A 21626-nucleotide genomic window follows, 5' to 3' on the forward strand; every position below is an offset into this window, starting at 1 on the left:
TTTGTTTGAATAGATAATTCTCTTCTTAGAATTCATGAAACTCTGATTCTGTAAGATACATGTATCATCATTGCAAATTGTTTCAATACTTTCTTTGTAAATGTGGGTCGTACACCTATGACGGTGAACTACTGCAAACACACAAACATGGTCTCATACTTTGTACACCTTGTGATAGCACTATTGTATGTTCTTTTATCCTATTACCCAGTGTTGAATACGTGTGTTAAGCTCTTTGATAATAACACAGCTCCTGGAGCTGATAATAAGTCTTCCAGGTACTGGAAATAAGTAATAAATCACATATAGGTACACTGTTAACCCTTTTTTTCATACTTTCTATGAGTCATAGTACTCTTAAGTATTCCAAAATAAATTGAAATTGCATGTGTTACTCCGATATATAAGAATGGCAAAAAACGTCTGTTGAGAAAGTATATATCCATATGGTCAGGAGGTTTTTTTTCTCAAAGATACTAGAAGGTACAATATACAGTGTAAAGATTTTGAACAATAGTCTCAAATTTTAGTAACGATCACTATGGATTCTCAACTTTATCGACCTATTTAGCTTTCATAAATATTTCAATTGTTGATACCTATGACATGGCTCGACACTAACTTTTTTGTTTGGTGGCCCGATGGGGCCACCAAAATCCTAAATTTCAAATTTTTGGTGGCCCGAGAGAAAAATTTGGTGTCCCAAAAAAAAAACAATAAAAAACATTAAAAGTCCTTTTTTTTTTAATGAGTCAAATATTTCAGATTTATGATGGTAAGAATTAGAAGTTGGACATATCTACTCATAAATAAACTTCAACAAACTTGCAACACTCACTCTCAGGCATTCATTCAGTCCTTTTCATCCATCCTTTGAACAAATATAACTGCTAATTTCCGGCGCAAAAAGTTACGAATTTATTGACATACTTTTCAAAGAAATTTGGTGGCCCGAGGCGGGCCACCAAATTTGCCCTTTTTTGAAATTTGGTGGCCCGACTTTCATTTTTGGTGGCCCCGGGCCACCGGGCCACCGTTAGTGTCGAGCCCTGCCTATGAAGAAAACTCAGATTTCAAAGTTGGGATATTCATGTTTAGCAGATTGCCACCTAGAAGGACCTCAAAGTACCTGACAAGTATGCCACGTATTCATGATGCTTTATCGCCTATTAAACTGACGAGTTATAGATTGAAGTCTTTTCTTTAGCTAGGTCTACTCTAGATACACCTATTGTATTAAGCAGGAATATTAAGGCCCGGTCACACCGACAGAACTTTGCTGGAGCATTCCTGGAGCGGTGAAAAAAAATCATCACCGCTCGTATTAAACCGTTCATCACCGTTTAACCAAAGTTGGCCCCCGTTAAGGCAACGCCCCTATAAGCTCGGCCACCGCTGATGATCCCTCCTATCGCTCCAAAAGTTTTGAGCTGCACAAAGTATTTCGAGCAGTGAGGAGAGGGCAATTTTCTGCTCCGGCAAAGTTCACCACCGCTCCAACAACGCCTAGTCAAAGTTTGGCACCGCTAGATGCAAGTTCGTGGACACTTGGGTCCGCTAGGCCAACACAGAAATCTTGAACGCTGGACCACCGCTGCTTCGCCAGCTTTGCCCGGGCGGTGATTAAATGTTGCACAAACTTTGGTGGAGCGGTTGTAAGTGTTTTACGAGTGGACACGGGATTGCTGGAACGGTGTCGGGCGTTGAAGCAGCGATCCATTGCCGTGATGAACTTTGGTTTGGCGTTGGTATGGAGGTGTCGGAGCAGGACCAGATTTTGGCTATAAATACAGGGAGAAATGGACCAGGAGCCCATTTGGAATTGAGCTGCCATTGAGTGCAGACCTCATTATATTGAATTTGCTCAAATTTACAGTAAAACTGTACTACCATGGATGCTGAGAGACTTGCTATGATTAGTGCACTAGCCCAGCAGCAGGATCAGAACCTCCTCAGATTGAGGATGCCACCAGCCATGTTTGATGAAGTTGTACAGAGGCTGACACCCAGATTGACCGAGCAAGACACCAATTACCGTGCAAGCCTGGAACCTGGTCTCAAAGTGGCAATCACCCTACGGCACCTGGCCTCTGGTAACACCTACAGAAACATGCAATACGCCTGGAGGGTTCCCCACAACACCATCAGTGTGGTAGTGAGAAGAGTGGTAAAGGCCATCATTGAGGAGTACACAGATGAACTCTTGTTTTGCCCAACAACTGAACAAGGATGGAGAGACCTGGCTGACCAATGGTACCAGAGGTACCAATGGTACTTTCCCCACGCAGTTGGTGCCATTGATGGCAAGCATGTGGCCTGTAAAGCTCCTCTTAACTCTGGCTCGGAATACTACAACTACAAAGGCTTTTACAGCGTGATCCTGTTTGCCATGGTGGATGCTGACAACAAGTTTACCTACATTGACGTCTCAGGCAATGGCTCATCCTCAGATGCTCAGATCTACAATGAAAGTGATCTCCATCATGGGCTGGACCAGAGCAGGATTCATGCCTTTCCTCAGCCAGACCGCCTACCCAATGACAATCAGGATGTGCCTTAGTTCATCATCGGGGATGACGCCTTCTCACTGCGGACCTAACTCATGAAGCCAAACAGCACCAGAAACCTCACTCATGGAGAGAGGATCTTCAACTTTCGGCTGTCCAGGGCAAGACGGGTCGTGGAGAACGCCTTCGGCATCCTGCTCAACAGGTTCCAGATCCTGCTCACCACCATGCAACATCACCATGAAACTGTCAGAACCATCATGGAAGCTTACTGCATCCTCCACAACCTGATGCGCATCCGCTACCCAGTGTTCCAGAACAGACTTGTGGACCCTGCACAACCAGAGGGAGCCTGCAGCCTGGGGCATGGAGAGAAGGACGGAACTTGGAGGACACTACCGTTGTGCAAGGCCCCAACACAGCCTCACGTGATGGGAAGAGGCAGTGAAACCTACTCAAGCACTGGTGCAACTCCCCAGCAGGATCAATGGACTGGCAGGAGAGAATGGTGGCTATCAACTGAACACTGTGCACAACACTGAGGAGACACTTGTGCATTGTACATATTATATATACTCATGTTTATTACTTTGTTGTAAATGTTATTTGACATTGTTAAAGGAACTCGAACATTAATGGGGCCTCAGTATTGGAAATGCAATGAACAAATTGTGCTTGTGTTTGTTTGAAATGTTATGAGAGATAATTAAAGAAACTTGTGATACGATTCATTCTTAATGTCATATTACATTAATAAAAGCACTTTATATTTAAAACATGTCTTATTTAATACTTGAAGGGTTTTTGTTAAAGTTATAAGTTCCAATAAAGGTCTTTAATCTTGTTGTTATCGACTTCTATCAAAAATCTATCAGAACTTCTATCAAAGTGATCCGTTCAGCTCCATAGTCAAAAGCAGTATGCCGCTAAACCAACTTAAAACCCCCGCCGAGCCAACGCCCACATGCGCAGAACGCCGCTCTTTCAACGCTCGCGTCACCGCTAAACCAACGCTTGCTACCACTCGCTACCGTTAAACCAATGCTAAAGCAACGCCGGCTTTAGCGGTGCACCGCTAAGGCAACGCCCGTATGTTCGATTTTTTTTTCCATTTCGTGCGCGGTGACGAGCATTGTCGAAATTCGGCCCCCTCTCCCTACCGTTCAAGGAACGCTCCAACAAAGTTCAGGTGGTGTGACCGGGCCTTTACAGTCTTAATTAATGTGTATTTAGCCTGTGGTTATGAATAAAAATCTACACATGAACAGTCACTGGTAATATAAATATGTGCTGGACAGATGCAGTACTTTGCATGAAGCTGGTTGGGCTATGACGTGTCTAGCCCAAATGCATCATTCAAGTAGTCTAGATTTGGTACTAAGTAGGAGTGGCGTAATTGGCCCAAGAAGCAAGATACTAATGCCTTTAGCTCGAAAGGTGTGAAACTGCATGAATTTTTCTTTGCAAAAAAAGAGCAGGATATTTTTTTTTCCTTTGCAGTAGAATTAGTGATTTCCAGATCCCTTTTGATCAACCACAACAGTAACTTTTTAAGCAAGGTTGTGGCATTGTCCCCCCCCCCCCCCCCACCTCTCTTGATTTTGAATGACCTTTGACCTCTACCTTTAGTCATGATTAAACCCTGCATTGGATTTGGATCTGTGGAGGGACTAGAAGGTGAGAGATTTGTGTATCAGGAGGAGGCATAGCAGACAATGAATCAAATGAAGAGAAAGGACGACGTGTCCGACGAACGAAGGACGGTAAGTCAAATGTTCATAGGACTATGGCTCAAATCATTACGGGGTGTTGCAAAACAAAGAACAAGCAGTCATAAACTCAAAGGTCTGTGCAAAACGAACAAAAGATGATCAGCTAAATAATCAAAGGTCGCAGTGAAGCAGAGGACTACATGTCAATTTCACAGGGACCTCATTGACATCCCTGTCATCATCTACGACAGATCTGCGAGAGTAAGAAAGCTACGTCCAAGTTGCAAGTAGAAGAAACTTGGCAGGCTTTGTGTATTTTGCAACAAAATGAAATTACAGCTACAAAGACATATTCAGAAAAGACGCAAGAACAGTGACCGAGTAGAAGAAGCTCTGAAGAAGTCAAACTAATAAAAAGGCAGGTGTTGAAGCGTTATCCAGAACTTTCCAAGGAGAAACTTATGGCACTAGAAGTTGCAATAAGAAAATCCAATTTATCACAGGGAGAGGTAAAAATAAGCCAAAAATTGAAAATGGAGGGAATTCTTCAAGAGACCACTGTAGAAAATGGACCCTCATCATCTATAGACAGATCTGTGACAGTAAGAAAGCTATGCCAAACCTGTGACTACAACTTGGCATGTTTCTTGTATTTTGTAGCAAAACAAAAACAATGACTGAGTAGAGGAAGGTCTGACGAAGGGGAAAAAAGGCAGGAGTTGAAGCATTGCACGAGTATTGTGATAGTAGAGTAACAGCATTTCATAAAGAAGAGGTACAGAAAGAAAATCCCATCTATCATTGGGGGCGGGGGTCACAAAGTGTGCCCACTGTGCCAGGGGTTCTATAGCATGAGGAGGCATAAGAACAAATGCAACATGGATGAAACAATATGAGGCATTGCTGTACCAGTAGATCTCCTCTCAAGAAAAGAAAAGGTTCCATGGAGGAAAATGTACTGTACATTTGTATTCTATGCTTGTTTGTTTTCAGAAAAGGACAGGTGTGGACATTTACTGTTAAAGTGAGGTCAACACTGAGAATGGACAGTCACATTCCTTCGCCCTTATTGGAGGAAACAGAACTCGCTTCTGGTATATGCAGTCATAGAGCACAGGGCACTGTCTTGTCCTGGCATTGTGGTTACAGCTGATCTTGTCTTCAAGTTGATCTTCATTCTAGATCTTGACTAGCAATCACATTGCCTGGCAGTAAAGGTAATATCTAGAAGGACTCGCATACAAACTAAGAGGATTTGTAACTGCAGCATTCGTTGTTCGATATTGAAATTGGTGGAACCAACAGCACTGTAACAATTTATGAATCACCTCGCATCTCCTACTAAGTCTCTACAGATAAGAAAATATTGATCTAGGAAGGAACAAGGGCACAGTTTTGGCTGTAAAAGTGTGGTCAACACGGAACATCAACAGTCACAGTCCTTCGCCCTTATTGGAGGAAAAAGATAGAACTCGCTTCTGGTATATGCATTCGTAGAGCACAGGGCACTGTCTTGCCAAGGCATTTTGGCTGCAGCTGATCTTGTCTTCAAGTTGACTTCATTCTAGATCTGGACTAGCAATCACATTGCTTGGCAGTAAGGTAATAGTTAGAAGGACTTGTATACAAGTTATGAGGATTTGTTGTTCGATAATGAAATCGAAATTGGTGGAGCCAACAGCACAGTAACAATTTAGTAATCATCTCACAACTCCTTACAAGTCTGAACAGATACGAAAATACTGATCTGAGAAGTCGTAAGAAAATAGGCAGCAACCTTTAATTCATTCTCCTAATTCAACAATGACTAGGTTTATCACAAGTTGCTTGCCATTTAAGCAGTAAGATACTGTTGCACTTTTGACTATTAGAAATTAACAATTGAGGATTGGTTACGATTTTAACCAGTTGTTATACATTTTTTAATATATTGTAACAATTTTTCATTTAGTGAATGAGTTGTATGATGCACCAAGTGTTTAAAATGGTGATATGATTCGTGGAGAGGAAACTGTGTTTTTTAGCTTTTTGTTTTGTTTTGTGTTTACTCATGTAGATTTGTGTTTTTCATTTTGTGTTGTTTTTATTCATTTAAATTGATTTTGTTTTTATGCACTCTCAATAATTTCACATTTATTGAAGGTGTTGCATATTTTTTTGATATATGTACAGTGTACATGATGTAGTAGTAGCGCCTCCTAGCGGTTGCTGGTTAACCCCCCTACCCAAGGAGAGCGTATAAAAGGGGCAACATCTTCTGGCGCCCGCCAGTTGTGAACCGGATCCTGAAAAAGTGACAAGCATACTGTGTACTGACTGAACAAGTTACAGACTGTTTGCAACTCACAAGTAACAGTGTTAAGTATTACCGATACCATCATTACTACAACAATGATGTAAATGGTGGTTTCTGCCTCTGAATTAAGTCTGTCAGGGGAACAGATCCTAACGAACTTTGGTTGTGCACGTGACTATCAGTGTTATCCTGTTCGACTCTATGGGACCACACTAGTTCCGTCGTGGTCAGCTGCACAAGTACAATGTGTATCTGAATGTCAAGGTTTAGACTTATTCATGTTACAGCCTGACCCTAACTTACCAGTGCTAGTACCCCATTCTTTACATTCAGGGGGAACCCGTTTGGGATTGTTTGTTCTGAATCCAACAGATGCCATAATTTCATTGAAGGGGAATTGGACCGTAGGAGAGGCTCATTCTGTAGTCGAGTTGGGGAAGGGGGAGTGGTAATAGTCTATGGGCCCAAAAATGGGTTATTGGTACCACCCGAGGTGGCAAAACTTTTTTGATGTCATTTTGTTTGTCGGGCATAGATATGCTTTAAAGCTATGATAGCATTTCCAAATGAATAGCTTAGTCACATTAAATGAATTTTTAACCAATTTGGTCACGTTTTTATATCCCTATACTTCTGAATCGAAACTAACTGCTATACAAAGAAGAGCACTGTCTTCTGTATGTCCACAGGTGTTCTGGGGGGCATTTCATGAAGCATTTTGTCCGAAAAAGTTGTTGGACAAATTTGCTCACAGCCAATCAGATCTAAGGATTTTAGTAGTTTGTAACAGTTTGTCAGAAAAATATCCAATCAAAACACTTCATGAAATGCCCCCCTGTTGTAAACGCGGTGTGCTTAGCCTTTATTCAAGGCAGCGAAGGGAATATCCAAAGGGTTATGATGTCCACAGCTGTCACACGGTGCGCTTAGTCTTTATCTAGAACAATGAACCGTTATCATGTCTAAAGTTCCTAATAAAAGGGATTATCTAAACTGTTTTTATACTACCCTCTCAACAAATACAGCACTTTTAAACAAAAATCACTCTGTTCATTTACAATATTATTTATCATAATGCATTGTAGTGTACCGGTACATTGTTTTTGCATTATCTTTCATTGTTGGATGGAAATAACTCGGTTTGGTTGTATGGATAGCGATTATATCTGCCACCTGAAATATATAATATATATGGTTGGCGATAGTATCAGCCACCAGGAATATATATTATATACGGTCGGCGATAATATATCTGCCACCAGGAGTACATATCATATACGGTCGGCGATAATATATCTGCCACCAGGAGTATCTGTCATTTACGGTCGGCGATAATATATCTGCCACCAGGAGTATATGACATATACCGTCGGCGATAATATACCTGCCATCGGGAATATATGAGCCAATACCGGTGGCGCGGTACATAATAGATTCACCGGTGTGTAGCACCGTCTGTCGCCACGCATACACTATAGTATTGAGCTTGGCCATACGGCCGTGCACCCCCCAGTAAACGGCGTATGTGGCAGCACAACCCCCAACAAACGTGCGTGCACACACCCGTTGCACGCACGGAAAGTTCACGTGGAGGGTAACTTTGAGACAGAGAGACGAACACAGGACAGACAACGGATCAGGACGCTTCCCAGACCTCGACTGTACCACGTCCCGGTCCACTAACTGCGACCACTGACTATTATACAAGTACAACTGGGCCACTGGAGCAGCTGCTCAGAAACGGTAAGTAGGCGCTGAGCACATCTGTTATTTATGTTTTGTTGTAGCATTAACTAGGGCCTATTAATATATAGTAATTATCTGATAGCGTTTACTCCCTTATCTCGGCACCTCTAGTAAGGGAAGAAACGCTACAAGCCTATTACAACACCACAACATTGGCATCACGGACAATTATTTATTTCTGTGCTCCCCGTTGGATTTTGGGAGGTTCATTCCGTGGATTTTTCCACCGTTCTTGCCGACTCCGCTGCCACGAGGTTTTTGCCGACAGGCGTCGCGCTCCGATTCCGCACCGATACGCGAAGGGAGGAGTGAATAGCGACGAAGCCCAGGTGAAAGCAGGCCTAGTGAGAGGCTAATCTGGCAGCATTGAGGGAGCTTTGCAGTCCTAAATTCACTGTGCCGTCCGTGTAAGTTTTTGTACTTCAATCCGTTTTATTAACGTCGACTTCTGTTGTATTGTCTTTGTCTCGTGTGTTTGTTGCTTGCGTGTGACTTTGTTTGTGAGCTTGTTCCCTGCACTAGACAAGGCCCACCTCATCCTTTCAGGGAGCCCTAAATTACGGAAAATTCATGAAGAAGAGACAAGAAAAGAAACAAGAAACCCATTGGTCTAGCGCTCACCTGAGTATCGCAAGTTCACCTTTCATGCAGTCACTAATCTTAATTATTTACAGCTCTATCACAATTTGACCAGGCATTCTCAAGTAGAAGATGAAAATGTACAATAAGGCCCCGGTCCCCCCCCCCCTTTTCTTAAAATTCTTAAGTTTGGGAGAATTGAGGGACCCCCTGGGGCCCCCAGGGTGGGGGTATGGTGCCCATTTTAATAAATTGAGATCCTAACCCCCTAGGGATGATACCTGCCAAGTTTGGTGAAAATCCATCATGAGGTTTTCAAGAAGAAGATGAAAATGTACAATTTTGGGCCCCCATTTGGACCTCCCCACCCCTCCCCTCTACCCGCAAGAGGGGCACCCCTGGATCTGCTATGAACAAACTTGAAACTACAGTAATTAATGTACTATCTCATAGTAGGACCTATTATCATTCTCTCTAGCTCTATCACTTCTGATTCTAGAGAAGATTCTTTCATATTGGGAGGTTTGGGCCCCTTGGGGCCCTCCAGGTGGGACTTGGTGCCCATTTGAACAAATTGAGATCCTATGCCCCTGTGGAAACTACCTGCCAAGTTTGGTGAAAATCGGTCATGGGATTCTCAAGAAGAAGATGAAAAGGTACAATTTAGGCCCAATTATGACCCTTCCCCACCCCCTCCCCTGGTTTTGATGCCACTACCCAAGAAGATACCCACATTAACTGCATTCACTTTGCCTCCAGAAGTGATGAATTAGCTGGTGGCACAGCTGACGATTATGCCGAGCACATATATGCGGAACTATTGACAACCTTTGTGAAACATACACATATTTCAATAATGGAACAGACTACCAAGATGTAAGGCAGAAGATGACCAATAACATTTCAAATACTTTGAGTGACAGGGGTGCTGCCAATCATGCAGCCATATGAATTGTTGAGACAGAATGGGGAAAACATTAAACGAGCTGAACTGACATCTGCATCCACTGACTCTGTAGCATCATCAGTACGATCTGCTCTAAAGAAGCTTGAAGAATCAAAGGGGAAAGTTTACGGCAAGGACTGTATGGCAGGCAACATCATGTTGCAAATGAATAAACTCCGCTATAAGAACAGGAAAGGGGATCCCACGGGATTCACTGCCCTTTTTGGATGATCGAAACACACCAAGAGGTTTCTTTCCGCGCTACAGAGGAAATAAATTACATATCCTCCTTCACAACGGTGGGAAACTCATTGAATACTATGAGGATATTGTTGACCTGTTGAATAGTGGAGTATCTTGCGGGGGAATGAGAAGTGCCCTGCTCCATGACTTCTCTCAAGCTACAGCAAAAGTTGAGTTGCAGATCTCGATTGGTACGGTAATAAAAAATGGTGAAATTTGGTGATTTACAATTATTGTTCATTAAATGTAGTAAAAGGGACTTATTTGCCACATTCTAGCATCCATACAGCTTGGAGGATACCATATTGCTATTGCACTCCCACGTTATGTGTGGCGATCATCTAGGTAAGAAGTATGTTGCATGTACTGTTAAATGTTAGTCCACTGTGACATCACACTTCTAGCAGAAGATCAGTACGCTCACACATCATGGAGATCGATCCCCCTTGTAGCAGACAACAAGGAATACTGTTACTTCAACATGATAGTTTTTTATGAAAGTTACAGGTGACCTTAGTTAGGTATTGAAATTTGGCAGAGATCACCTTTGAGTCTTTCTAAATATGCTGATGTCACTGAAAATTAATTACTAGCTTTTATACTGGTGCACACTTAGTATTTTTGTGGACAAAACAGAACTGCATTTTGTCTTGTGGAGATGAGGTCTAAATCCCTTTCTGAACCTTGAGTTTTCATGCTTTACTACAGATAAAGACGTAGACATGACAGTTCTTTGGGAGTGATGGTGATTTAAAGGAACTCGGTGTAGGGGTCATCATTTGGAGAACAAAGACAGATATTGATAGCTGTACAGTCTCTGTCACACCAAGAGGGTGCAGATCACCAGAATGATGAAGTACCAGATGTGGCTAAGGACAAGCCATTCAGTGCAGGGTTGATGAATGCTGGAAACACAGAGCCAACATCAGCGAGTGCAAGGAGCCTCTGAGATATGGACTTCCATTGCACTATTAAACCCTGCTGTAAGTTATTCTGTTGTTTTCCATGATGATTAATGAAGGGAGACTAGTTTGAAATTGATTGACATTTATAGGCAGATTCACAACTGCCATCGGCGGTGGCGCCCTTCGCATTATTTTGTTTGCGCCCGATATCTGTGACCGCGCTGCACAGCCTGCTGGGGGTTCCCCCCGGGCGGTGATTTGGCACCAGGCACATTGATATGCTATTTTTAGCTTGTGTGATCATGTATTGCACCTGCAACATGTTTGCAATGCATGTGCAGCTACACCTTGATCTTATCACACTAGAATCCCGTAACCAAACATCAGCAGCATTGAGATATTCACCTCCATTTACCGGGTAAGTTTACACTTTTTGCCTACCTCATACTTTGATCGTATCTGAGACATTATGGTATTGATAACGAAGCTTGAAACCTCGATAAATGAATTCTACATACCGTAATTCACTTGGAAACTTTCGTGTTTGACATGAAAACTTTCGCGGTATTGAATTACAGGCAGCACAACGAGGCCTTGCAGGTGTGTTGCTGGTCAAAATTTTCAACCACACGATAGTCGTGAGATCATCTTAAATCGTAATCAAATGCATCCTAGGCTTAGATAAGAATACGGCAAGGTGGTGAATCATTAAATGATAATTACCTATATAAAAATAGAATTGGCCCGTGCTATATGGCAGCATGTAAGATAAGAAATAAAAAAAAAATCATGACATCGTATCTTGCACTAACTAACTTTTTTAAGAGCTTGATTGCACCATAACTTCTTGCCACTGTGTGGCAAAATATATGAAGAGTTTGTTTGCAAAAACCGATAAGTCCATATTTGTCAAATTGAGATATTTGCGATTAAAGGTCAAGAAAAATAAAGAGAATAATAAGAAAAATTTTGCTTCTTTTGACCATAACTTCAAAAATGTAAATTTATATGTAGTGACCAATATATCATTTAAAAGGTATTATTTTGTACTTTATGACAGAGACCGTTCTTCAAAATCTTCAAAAATGGACTTATCGGTTTTTGCAAACAAACTCTTCATATGCCTCTTGCCTCAGTGTTTTTGTTTTGTTTTGTTGTGTTCTGCTTTTGTTTGTTTGTTTTTTACCATCTCATATCCCATTGACTTGTGCACTACAAATGTTGCCGGAGTTTGTCTCATCATATCTGAACAAGCCTTTATGAGTCTTTTTGTATGGGCAATTAGAACTCACAGTACTTTGGTATTCTGAAAATGAAATTGATTTTTAAGAGTTTAACTGAATTTGCATTTTCTACTTTCTATATCTGCTTTTGTAATAGAAAAAAAATTAGGGGTCGAGGGAAATTTTGTTTGTTTGTTTTTTTAGACTATGCAATATATTTGGGTCACTTGCTTTTTAAATACATGTTCCACAGATGGCCTTTTTGGACACTGTGAATATTTTTGTGCACTCGCTTTTGTCAGGGTGATGTCCTGATGACGACAAGAACTTTACTCGCGAGTGTTTTAGAAAGTCAATCCTTGAACTTTAAAGATTGTGGGCCTCATATGCAGGCTAAAATTTTGAAGCTGCTTTTTGATCAGTCACGAATTGGAGAAAAGTGTTCAATTTCAAAGCTTCTTTAAGAAAAATTAGGTATGAGTGAGTTTTCGTTGTGAAATTATGGTGATTTTTAAGTAAAATGGGATAAGAGCCATTTATAATCCTGGACCAAGAAGTGGTGCCGGAATTGTTAATGGTTTTGAGTAATCCATCTCTCCGTGAGTGTGAAAGTTTGAAAACTATCTAAATATTAGTAATCATATTATGTGAATAAAATGTGGTAAGCCTATGTATGACTGAGTCGATCTACTTGCATTTGGGAATCGGATTAAAGGTCACAGTCAAATTTGTCCAGTTTTTATTTGTAATAGATTCATACAATTCATACAATAGGTGTGTTTCTATTTCATTGTTTCCTCACATTTTCAGCCTGATGCTAGCTTTGATCACTACTGGTACTTGAAGAGGGAAAGCAGAAGCAGATGCAGCTCTACTTGCTTGACAGAGGACGTCAGAAGGATAACATACTTTGTAGACCAATATTACTTCATTGTTGACCACTTGGCACTACCCTGCCCTGGTGATATCATTCAGAGTGCCTTCGACACATTGTTCAAAGTGCATTAAATATGTGTTTGGTCTACGGTATGCAAAACGTCTCCTCAACCTTAGGACATTCGGAATCACCCCAAGTTCGTGAACTGAGATCTAAACTTGCAAATAAAAAAAATCAGGGTACTAAAGTACCATTCAGTGACCGGTCGACAACTGGTGACGGAAAATCGAATATTGCATGGAAATCCTGTCGCCCGTCGGCTATTTCAACGGGAAAACAAATCAGAGGTCAATATCTCAATGTCCACTGAAAACGGAAAATAGAATAACAGATTTTGTCTGAAATTCTATTTTCCGAGTTTTATTAACATGAAATGTGGAAAAATGACTCAAAATCCTATTTTCTCAAGATTTAGCAAAAATAAGAAATGGGAAATAGGATATTGGTTCAATATTCCTTTTTCCATTTTTCATTTGCAATGCTAACGAGCAACGGGATATTGAAGAATGCCCCCAACGGCAGCATGTGGCGCGCGCTTTTTGTAATCACGCAGGACCCCCTCTCCTCCTTGCTCGTAACGTACGTACATACATGGCGCGCAGATGATCGACCTTTTTACCACCACCGCCGCCACATGCGCTTTACCGAAACTATTCTACTTGCTTGCTCTTTCACAACTTTACAGAATCGCCTGGTCTATCGACATCGTTTTTGATCATCATAAATTAGAATGGCGTTTGCAAGTTTTTTCTACACCTCGTCTGAACCTGCGAAGAGACTTTCTATCATGCAAGCGGACGCTAACTGCCGGAAATTGGGCCTAATATTCAAGGTATTGGTAATAAAATTACGTCCCCTTCCTAGAGCCTAGATCTCACGAGTATTCCAATAAACATAGACAATTGTTCTACACCGTTAAACGTTTACGCGAGTATACTAGTATTGCTTGATGACATGTTTGACTTGCTGGTCAGTTGATGGCTTTCCTGCTATATTTCCAGATTGGATGAAGTCTTTAGTGTATCTTTTGGAACATTTTGTGTCAATGCAATGACATTCTAAATGCTTATTTAAGATATCAAAATAATGAAAGAAATTTTGCAAAAAAAAATAAAATATTAGCAGTGTGTACCAATTATAAATATAATCTAGGCCTAATCAAGTAATGGCATGGTGCTGTCTTGAGGAAGCAAGGCTCACACTGACACCGTGAGTCCGTGACAGTGTATCTCTGTGAGCTCAGCAGTAGGCCCCTTTGCTAGGAACCTGCGTCAATATTTAATGAAATCAACATCGTATTTCTAGGCCTATATATAATAAATATGTACAATGTTATTCACCATTCTGAACATGCAGGTAGCTTAGATATGATTTTGATAAAATTCTAATTAACTTGTTACTGACTGTTTAATTCACCTTTTTCCTCCGTAAAAACACAAATAATTGTAATCAAAATATATTTTACCATATGCAAAAGGTGACAAAACCATTTTTTATGCGCAGATGTTTTTGAATTAGAATGGATTTCAGGTGGCAGATTAAGGGAGGTTTTCAAACGCGGTGACGGACAATGCATCCTCCACTGAAGTGTGTGTATAACACACACACTAATAATGTGTGGCAGGCTATGGGCGGCGAACTAATGCAGTGCCTATCGTTAGTTCACCAACCGGGAAGTGCATATAGGAATTACACACAAGTGGCTACTATATGGTAATTGACGTTAGTACAAGTAGTTCTAATGGTTAGTATGATGAATGGGTGTATTGTACTGCACAAAACATGAGCAGCTGGATTATTGGCAGTTTACTGTACAATCCTGTATTGGAACGAAGTTTGTCCTTTTAGCGATTAAAAAGACTATTTCAATTTATGAAGTGATGCATTCTTTGTAGGAGTTCCCACTGAAACTCTGGGTTTTTTTTTTACTGTTTGCCTTACAAACACGGACTGAGTGATGGACAAACAATAAATCGTGGCCAGGGGGCCTGTGCATGGACATAATTTGATTCGTTCAGTGGTTTTAGAAGACATTTGAAGAATCATCACTGTGACGATGAAATTGTGAAGATACTCCAAATCCAGTTCGACGGCAATGTGATTGAGGAACTGAGATAGAGACTGATGATAGAGTTGATGAAGCGGTATGCTTTATTGGTTGATGACAGTATTGATGAAGAGGTGATTACCTTTAGTCCAGGGGACATAGAACAACGACCTCGTAACTTTTACATGTGCTAGACACCTTACTTTTTATCAGTGTGGAGTAATGCATTACCATGGTAACATCAAATTTTCATAAAGATTACAATTACAGAACGTGGATCAAGCTACTCAGTTTTACATCAATTCTGTTGAAATTCGAGTGTCCAGAAATCTGTTGCCATGGCAATGGCAGTGTTTAAACAAATCATACAAAATTGTGTGGATCATAGTTCTTTTTAGCATTTAAGTTGGAATTTGATACATATGGTCACTATAATATGTCATTATGCTAGACACTTTTTTTGTGGGGGTCATAAATCCGTTTCCATGGCAACAGCATATTTATATAAATCATCCTGAAATGTGTGGATTCAGCTAACTCCCTCAAATTTTGAGCGTTTGACTGCAAATTTGGCACATGTGACCACTGTATTATGTACATGTGCAAATTTTATCTTTCGTCATTGTCAAATAGTGTGTTGCCATGGTAATGGTATTTTGTAAAGAAAATCATATAATCTACAAGTGGATTTAGCTATCGAACTCTCTCAATTTCTAGCAATTAACTTAAGATATGACACCTATATTGTGACAAGGTAAATTTTAGATGTGCAAAACACTTTTCTCATCAATGTTAATATACAAATGATGAGCCATTGTCAATACTCGAGAGTGCGCCGCACCTTCACTAATGCCAAGAAATAATCCTGTGCGTCATTTGTTTTATAAAATGGGTCTATGAGTTATTTTTCACTTACCTTTATAAAGCTCAGAAGTTAACCATCGACCAAATTTAAGGTGAACAGTGAAGTGAAGACTAAACACCAACTCATGTACAAGTTCTAATATGTCATTGGCTAAATTGTTGTGGAAATGGAAGTGAGGTGTATACGAACATGAGGCGAGTTCTGTCTTATGGAGACACTCCGATAGTGATACTCGTGAACCTGATTGTCTGTTTGACTCCGAGTCTGAGAACTCTGAATAGAAATTGACATTTCCTCTGACTCTGTTCCATGATCATGATGATTATGTTCTTCACCTGCAACAGTAGCTCTAACACTGACATCAGAAAGATCATGTCTTTGAAGTTCTACACTCTTCTTGGACTGTGCTGGTGTTCCTAATGTGCAACAGAGTTTTTTTGACAAGTGACTGCTCATTTCTCTCTTCCTTTCTACACCAGTTTTGCTGTAATGCTTCACAGAATTTGCACTGCGATGACCACTGATGGCCATTATGTCATGCGACTCAAACCCAGCGCTGTCTAGTGAGGTGATGCATGTTGCTCTTACACAATGGTTTGTGTATATTTTACTGCAGCCTGCTGATGCAGAAATTTGTTACATTTTGTTGGCAATGGAATTAACGCCAATAGGACAGTTACAATACCATGGTTCTCCTTCAAGTTCAGGCACTTTACTTTTTGATTTCTGCCATAGGAAAGGGCAGTTGTTAAGTTTCAATACATAAGTCAGGTAAGACTTCAGAGGGCATTTTTCACTTGTCGGAACCTCAAACATCAATCCCGTGGATGATTCATCCTCGTTTTCATGACGATTTTTGGTTAAACAGTCTCTCTTTCTCAAGTGACGACGTCCATTCTCATTGGTTTTTTACGGAAAAATCTGAAGGCTTCATTAAACGAATGTTTTCTCGCCCGTGGTTGCAAAAGTACATCATTAAATCAACGAACACCTTGTTTTGTAACCACGCAGGTGTATTACAATTAAGGTCCTCACAATTCTGAATTTTTTTTTCATGTCACCAGGTGAAATCGCTTCTTTGTGTTTAACATCTGCCTTCCCCTCTCTCTTGAGCTTTACAAGAACTGCCTTGTAAACTCTATTGCTTTTTGGAAATGTGCTTTTGTCACAAATGTCAAAACCTTGTTCGTTTAGATAGTGACGCTGTACTGCATACCTGATTGTCTGAATACTATGTTTGCTGTACGCTGTACCGTTCTCCTTTCTTGCCCCAGCGAAAATTTTGGCAGTAGCTGATGCAAATTTTCACGGGAAATATCCGTCAATGAAGTCTTGGTAAATTTCACAAAGGCCTCAAATCTTTGCCATCTGAATTTCAGAGATCGCTTTGTGCTTGCCGAATCAGTTCCATTGATTAATTCATCCAATTCCTCATCATTCTACAGTTCAAACTGTGCCTGCAACGGATCCAAGCTGGAGGCAGCCATTTTTTCGTTCGTTTCGATGGCAATCGATATCGCGATATCAACCTTTGCATATAAGCATTGCATGCAATTCAAAGGAGCCGCGCGCACAGATGATCTGCAATTTACCATAGGATAACACGCAGTGCAATAGGACTAAACTAAACAACGCCCACGTGACTCATTTCAGCGCTTCCAATACATTCTTGAACCCATTTTATAATGTCATTTGCTGTTCCCTTTCTTTCTCTTACACACCAGATGTAAAGTGAAGCATCACTGTGCTTACTGCCATGTCACACAGAGTTGTGGATTTTGATATTGACAATGGATTTACAGAGTTCTGTAAAAAATTAACTATGGTGGATATGACAAACTCTGTCTGGTGAAAAGGGAATGCTCTACCATGCATCTTTGTACATGATACAGTATTGAATGCACAGAACGCTCGCTGTCTGAGTGTTAGTGGTCGAGTTGTCACGAGCGAGCCCGAGACACGACGGCACGTTGTGATTGCAAAAGTGAATCCTGGATAGATCGACACTGCACTGCAGCGCTGCCACATTATTTCATTATCATGCATCTTTACAAAGTACTCGCTTGTTTGGATTAAACTTGCTTGTGGATTACACTTGGATTTTGGATTAAACTTCAGCTTGTGCAGGAAGTCGCGAAGGAAATCTCGTGGTCAAATTACTCGCAAAATAGACTTTTTTGGAATCATTTCTTCACAATTCGTGTCATGATTGAAAATGGACGTTGATCAAAATGCTTACGTTAACGATATTGACGCAGGTGTAAAAATACGATTCAGATGCCAGCGGCTTGAATCGAAGGACGATACAGGACACTTTTTATCAGATTATATCAGGATCTTGGATTCACCTGGAGTTGTGAAATGCATCATTTGTGACGATAAAATCAAGTACGCATCCAGTGGAAAGAAGGCTTTGTTGCAACATGGAAATCCACAAATGCATAAAAAGAGAAGACAGGTAAGAGATTCCAATCAGACATTACCATGTATGCACAAAAATATCACGGCAATGGAGAGCGGCGAAACTGAAAGGCCATCAACATCTCTGCCGTACGGTACCTCACCAAATGTGAATAACCTTGACCAATGTTCTGGAAAGACATTGCAAAACTTAGAACGGTAACGAAATGTTAGCTTTCAGGACAGCTAAGCGAATGCTGGAGCTATGGTCACATCATTTGCAGTGGAGAATGGCCTTACTTTTACTGTTGTGCCAAAGATAACAGACTTAGCAATTTAAGCGCTCACAAAGGACAAAAAGGTGCTTGATGATCTACACCTGGAGCATACAACTTGCACTTTATAAACTTAAATGAAGGACTTGCTTCAGTCACATGGAAGCGAATAATACAGGATACGCAGAATACTGCTAATTTATAAGGCAACATATAAACATATATGTTTAAATGTTCACCCGTGCAGCATAATATGCCTGGCTCGAAACCGGCAATTATGCTGCACGGGACAATGACTCAGGCGCCGACGCATGACACACACCCGGTACACACACACCCCCACACACACACCCAAGGCATACGGCCACCTTTTAACCCCCAAGCCCAGCATGGGCAACCCATCCTCCTACTGAAGAGTATAAAAAGGGGCTGTAGACACAGCAGAAAAAAAGACAGACGAGAGACCAGAACCAAGAGTAACCAGAATACACCGAGAAACCAGGACAGACAGCGCACCGCACAGCTAGCCACCAGTACCGGCGCGGCGACTTCATATCTGTCTTGCAAGCGGTGTACTGCAGTATTAACAAGGTAATAGTGCTGCCAGTACTTAAGTATATTCAAGTATCATGTTATGCGAGGCGTCACAAGGGTAATACCATGAAGCTATGGTAATAGCAAAATCACAGCAGCGTTGTAGCACCCCGCACAACACTGCATTTTCTATAAATCTGGATGAGTGCACCTCAAATGCCAATGAAAAGGTTCTAAGCATATTAGTGTCATACTTCTCTGACACACTGAACATATGTGTTGTTCAACATTACGCAGTGGTGACCCTAACTGTTGTAAGTGCTGAAACAGTGTTTCAGACTGTTGTTGACCTATTAAAGAATGACAACATACCATTGGACAATATTGTGTCTTCATTATCGGATTCAGCTGCATACACAAGAGGGAAAAAAATCAGGCTTTGAAACCAGGTTGCGAGATGTTGCCCCTCATCTTCTGAACATAGATGGTGACATTTGTCACCACACTCACAATGCAGTGAAAAAGTTTTGTGGCTTCTTCAACAATCATGTAGAATATCTGGCAGATGATTTGTATAATGACTTGAAGTGGAGCCCCCTCAACCCTCACCGGGGCATTGCCCCTGGACCCCCAGCCATAGGGCGCGAGACCTACACTCGCTTCATTCGCTCCGCTTTGCATTTTCAGGTTTTTTAGCAAAACACCAGTTACATCCATGGTGACGGGACTCTGTGGATAAAAAATTGCTCAGGTCATTTTTGGGAGCGTATCGTGAACGGCAAATTTACTGTCCAGGACTTTCGAGACAACTTTCGAGTGAATAAAACATTTGACTTTATATGCACTGAACTGACAGATGCTATAAAGAGTAAGGACACACGATGGCGGACGTACGTTTCTGTAAAGAAAAATGTCGGAATTACCCCGTGGGGCTTACCGACTAACAGCAAATACAGAACAGTGGGACATTTATTTGGGGTAGCTGGATGCACTGCGTGCAAGATCATGAATGAAACTGAGGTCAACTTATTAATGCTCAGATATGTGTCCTTCCCGTCTGGCAATCAACTGGAAGACACTGTGCATGGCTCTGAAGATCACTTTGGTTTTCCCCAAAATACAGGTGCCATGGATGGCACCCACATCCCAATCATTACACTCTCAAAAATATCTGATCACTTTTTTAACCAGATCATCTGATCACTTTTTTGTGTCACTTTTACGTCCACCCAAAAACGTGCTCAAGCGAGATTACGACCTTAAGACTTACCAACGAGAGTCTAAGGTGGGTGACCTAGTGTACATGCTCTACCTTGCCAAGAAAAAGGGTAAGTGCAACAAGCTCAGTTCTCCGTGGAAAGGGCTTGCACTTATCCTCGAGAAGTTGTCTCCGTATCACTGTAGGGTACAGAGTCGTCACGCAGTCTTTTCTGTGAACCACGATCATCTCAAGCCGTGTGTGGATCAGGATGTCCCGCGTGGTGTCAGAAAGGAACGGTCACTTCGAAACAAGAAGAGGTCTACTGCCTAAGCCGTAAACCCAATGATGGGAGTCTCATGATCCAGTGCGACAAATGTGATGAGTGGTACCACAGCCGCTGCGTAGAAGTGACCGTGGCGGAGAGCACCGCCATGGATGAATATTATTATTGATCAGCGTAAGGCCCTGGCAGGCGTCCCTTTGAATTGGCTCCTACTTGAGACTGATTCGCCCCATCTCAGCCCCGACCGCGAGGTGCCCATCAACACCCCTGCCTACACAGGGGAAGTTGCGGCACTGGTGGCACAGGTGAGGCAGGAGGCAGTGGCACAGGTCCTCGGTGCCACTGAGGCCCGTAAGAGATGTGACATTAAAACGGTCTTCTCTTGGCGATTGCCTCGGGTCATTGCCGCAGTGCCCAGCAAGCACTGTCGGCGGCACCGGGGCATGTGCGTTGGGAACGCGCAGGGGTGCGCCTCATTCTCAACCCTTCCAATGTAGTGAAGAACCAGACAGCTAGCTCCCAGCCGGTTGAGATTTATATCTAACCGCTGTCTGGCCACTCATCAGTGATGGAGGATAAGGTTTGGTGTCTGGTGTGCGCACTCAAGTACTATTGGGCGCGCACTAAGGACCGTCGCTCTGGTGATCAGCTCTTTGTGATTACAAAAGAGCATTTCTCGCCAGCTTCGAGAGACACCATCTCTAAGTGGATCGTTGCCGCCATCCGAGCGGCCGGTCCGGATGCCCTCTCGCCTGGCGTGTCGCCCCATGCACACGATGCCAGGGGGATTAGTTCATCTTGGGCTCTGTTCAACGGCGTGTCCATTGAGGAGATTCAGACGGCAGCTTACTGGCTTTCCCCGAACTCCTTCATCTCCTTTTATCTCCGGGACATCCCCGCCACAGTGCCCTCATTCTCTCAGACAGC

At 41.9% G+C, this 21626-nt stretch overlaps 1 protein-coding gene and 2 pseudogenes across 1 annotated transcript; 2 read left to right on the forward strand and 1 right to left on the reverse strand.

The window, feature by feature from the left end:
* The first annotated feature begins 1891 nt into the window (after nt 1–1891).
* On the forward strand, nt 1892–2560 carry LOC139736431 (putative nuclease HARBI1). The gene has a single exon (XM_071647183.1). The coding sequence runs from the start codon at nt 1892–1894 to the stop codon at nt 2558–2560; it is 669 nt and encodes a 222-aa protein (XP_071503284.1).
* A 6983-nt stretch (nt 2561–9543) lies between these two features.
* LOC139736432 (uncharacterized) lies at nt 9544–10978 on the forward strand (annotated as a pseudogene).
* Nucleotides 10979–16156: 5178 nt separating this feature from the next.
* LOC139736433 (uncharacterized) lies at nt 16157–17615 on the reverse strand (annotated as a pseudogene).
* Nucleotides 17616–21626: the final 4011 nt, after the last annotated feature.

This window comes from Diadema antillarum, unplaced genomic scaffold (assembly GCF_040938485.1).
Source record: "Diadema antillarum isolate AM-2024a unplaced genomic scaffold, OU_Dant_1.0 seq00000647_RagTag, whole genome shotgun sequence".
NCBI classification, from domain to species: domain Eukaryota; kingdom Metazoa; phylum Echinodermata; class Echinoidea; order Diadematoida; family Diadematidae; genus Diadema; species Diadema antillarum.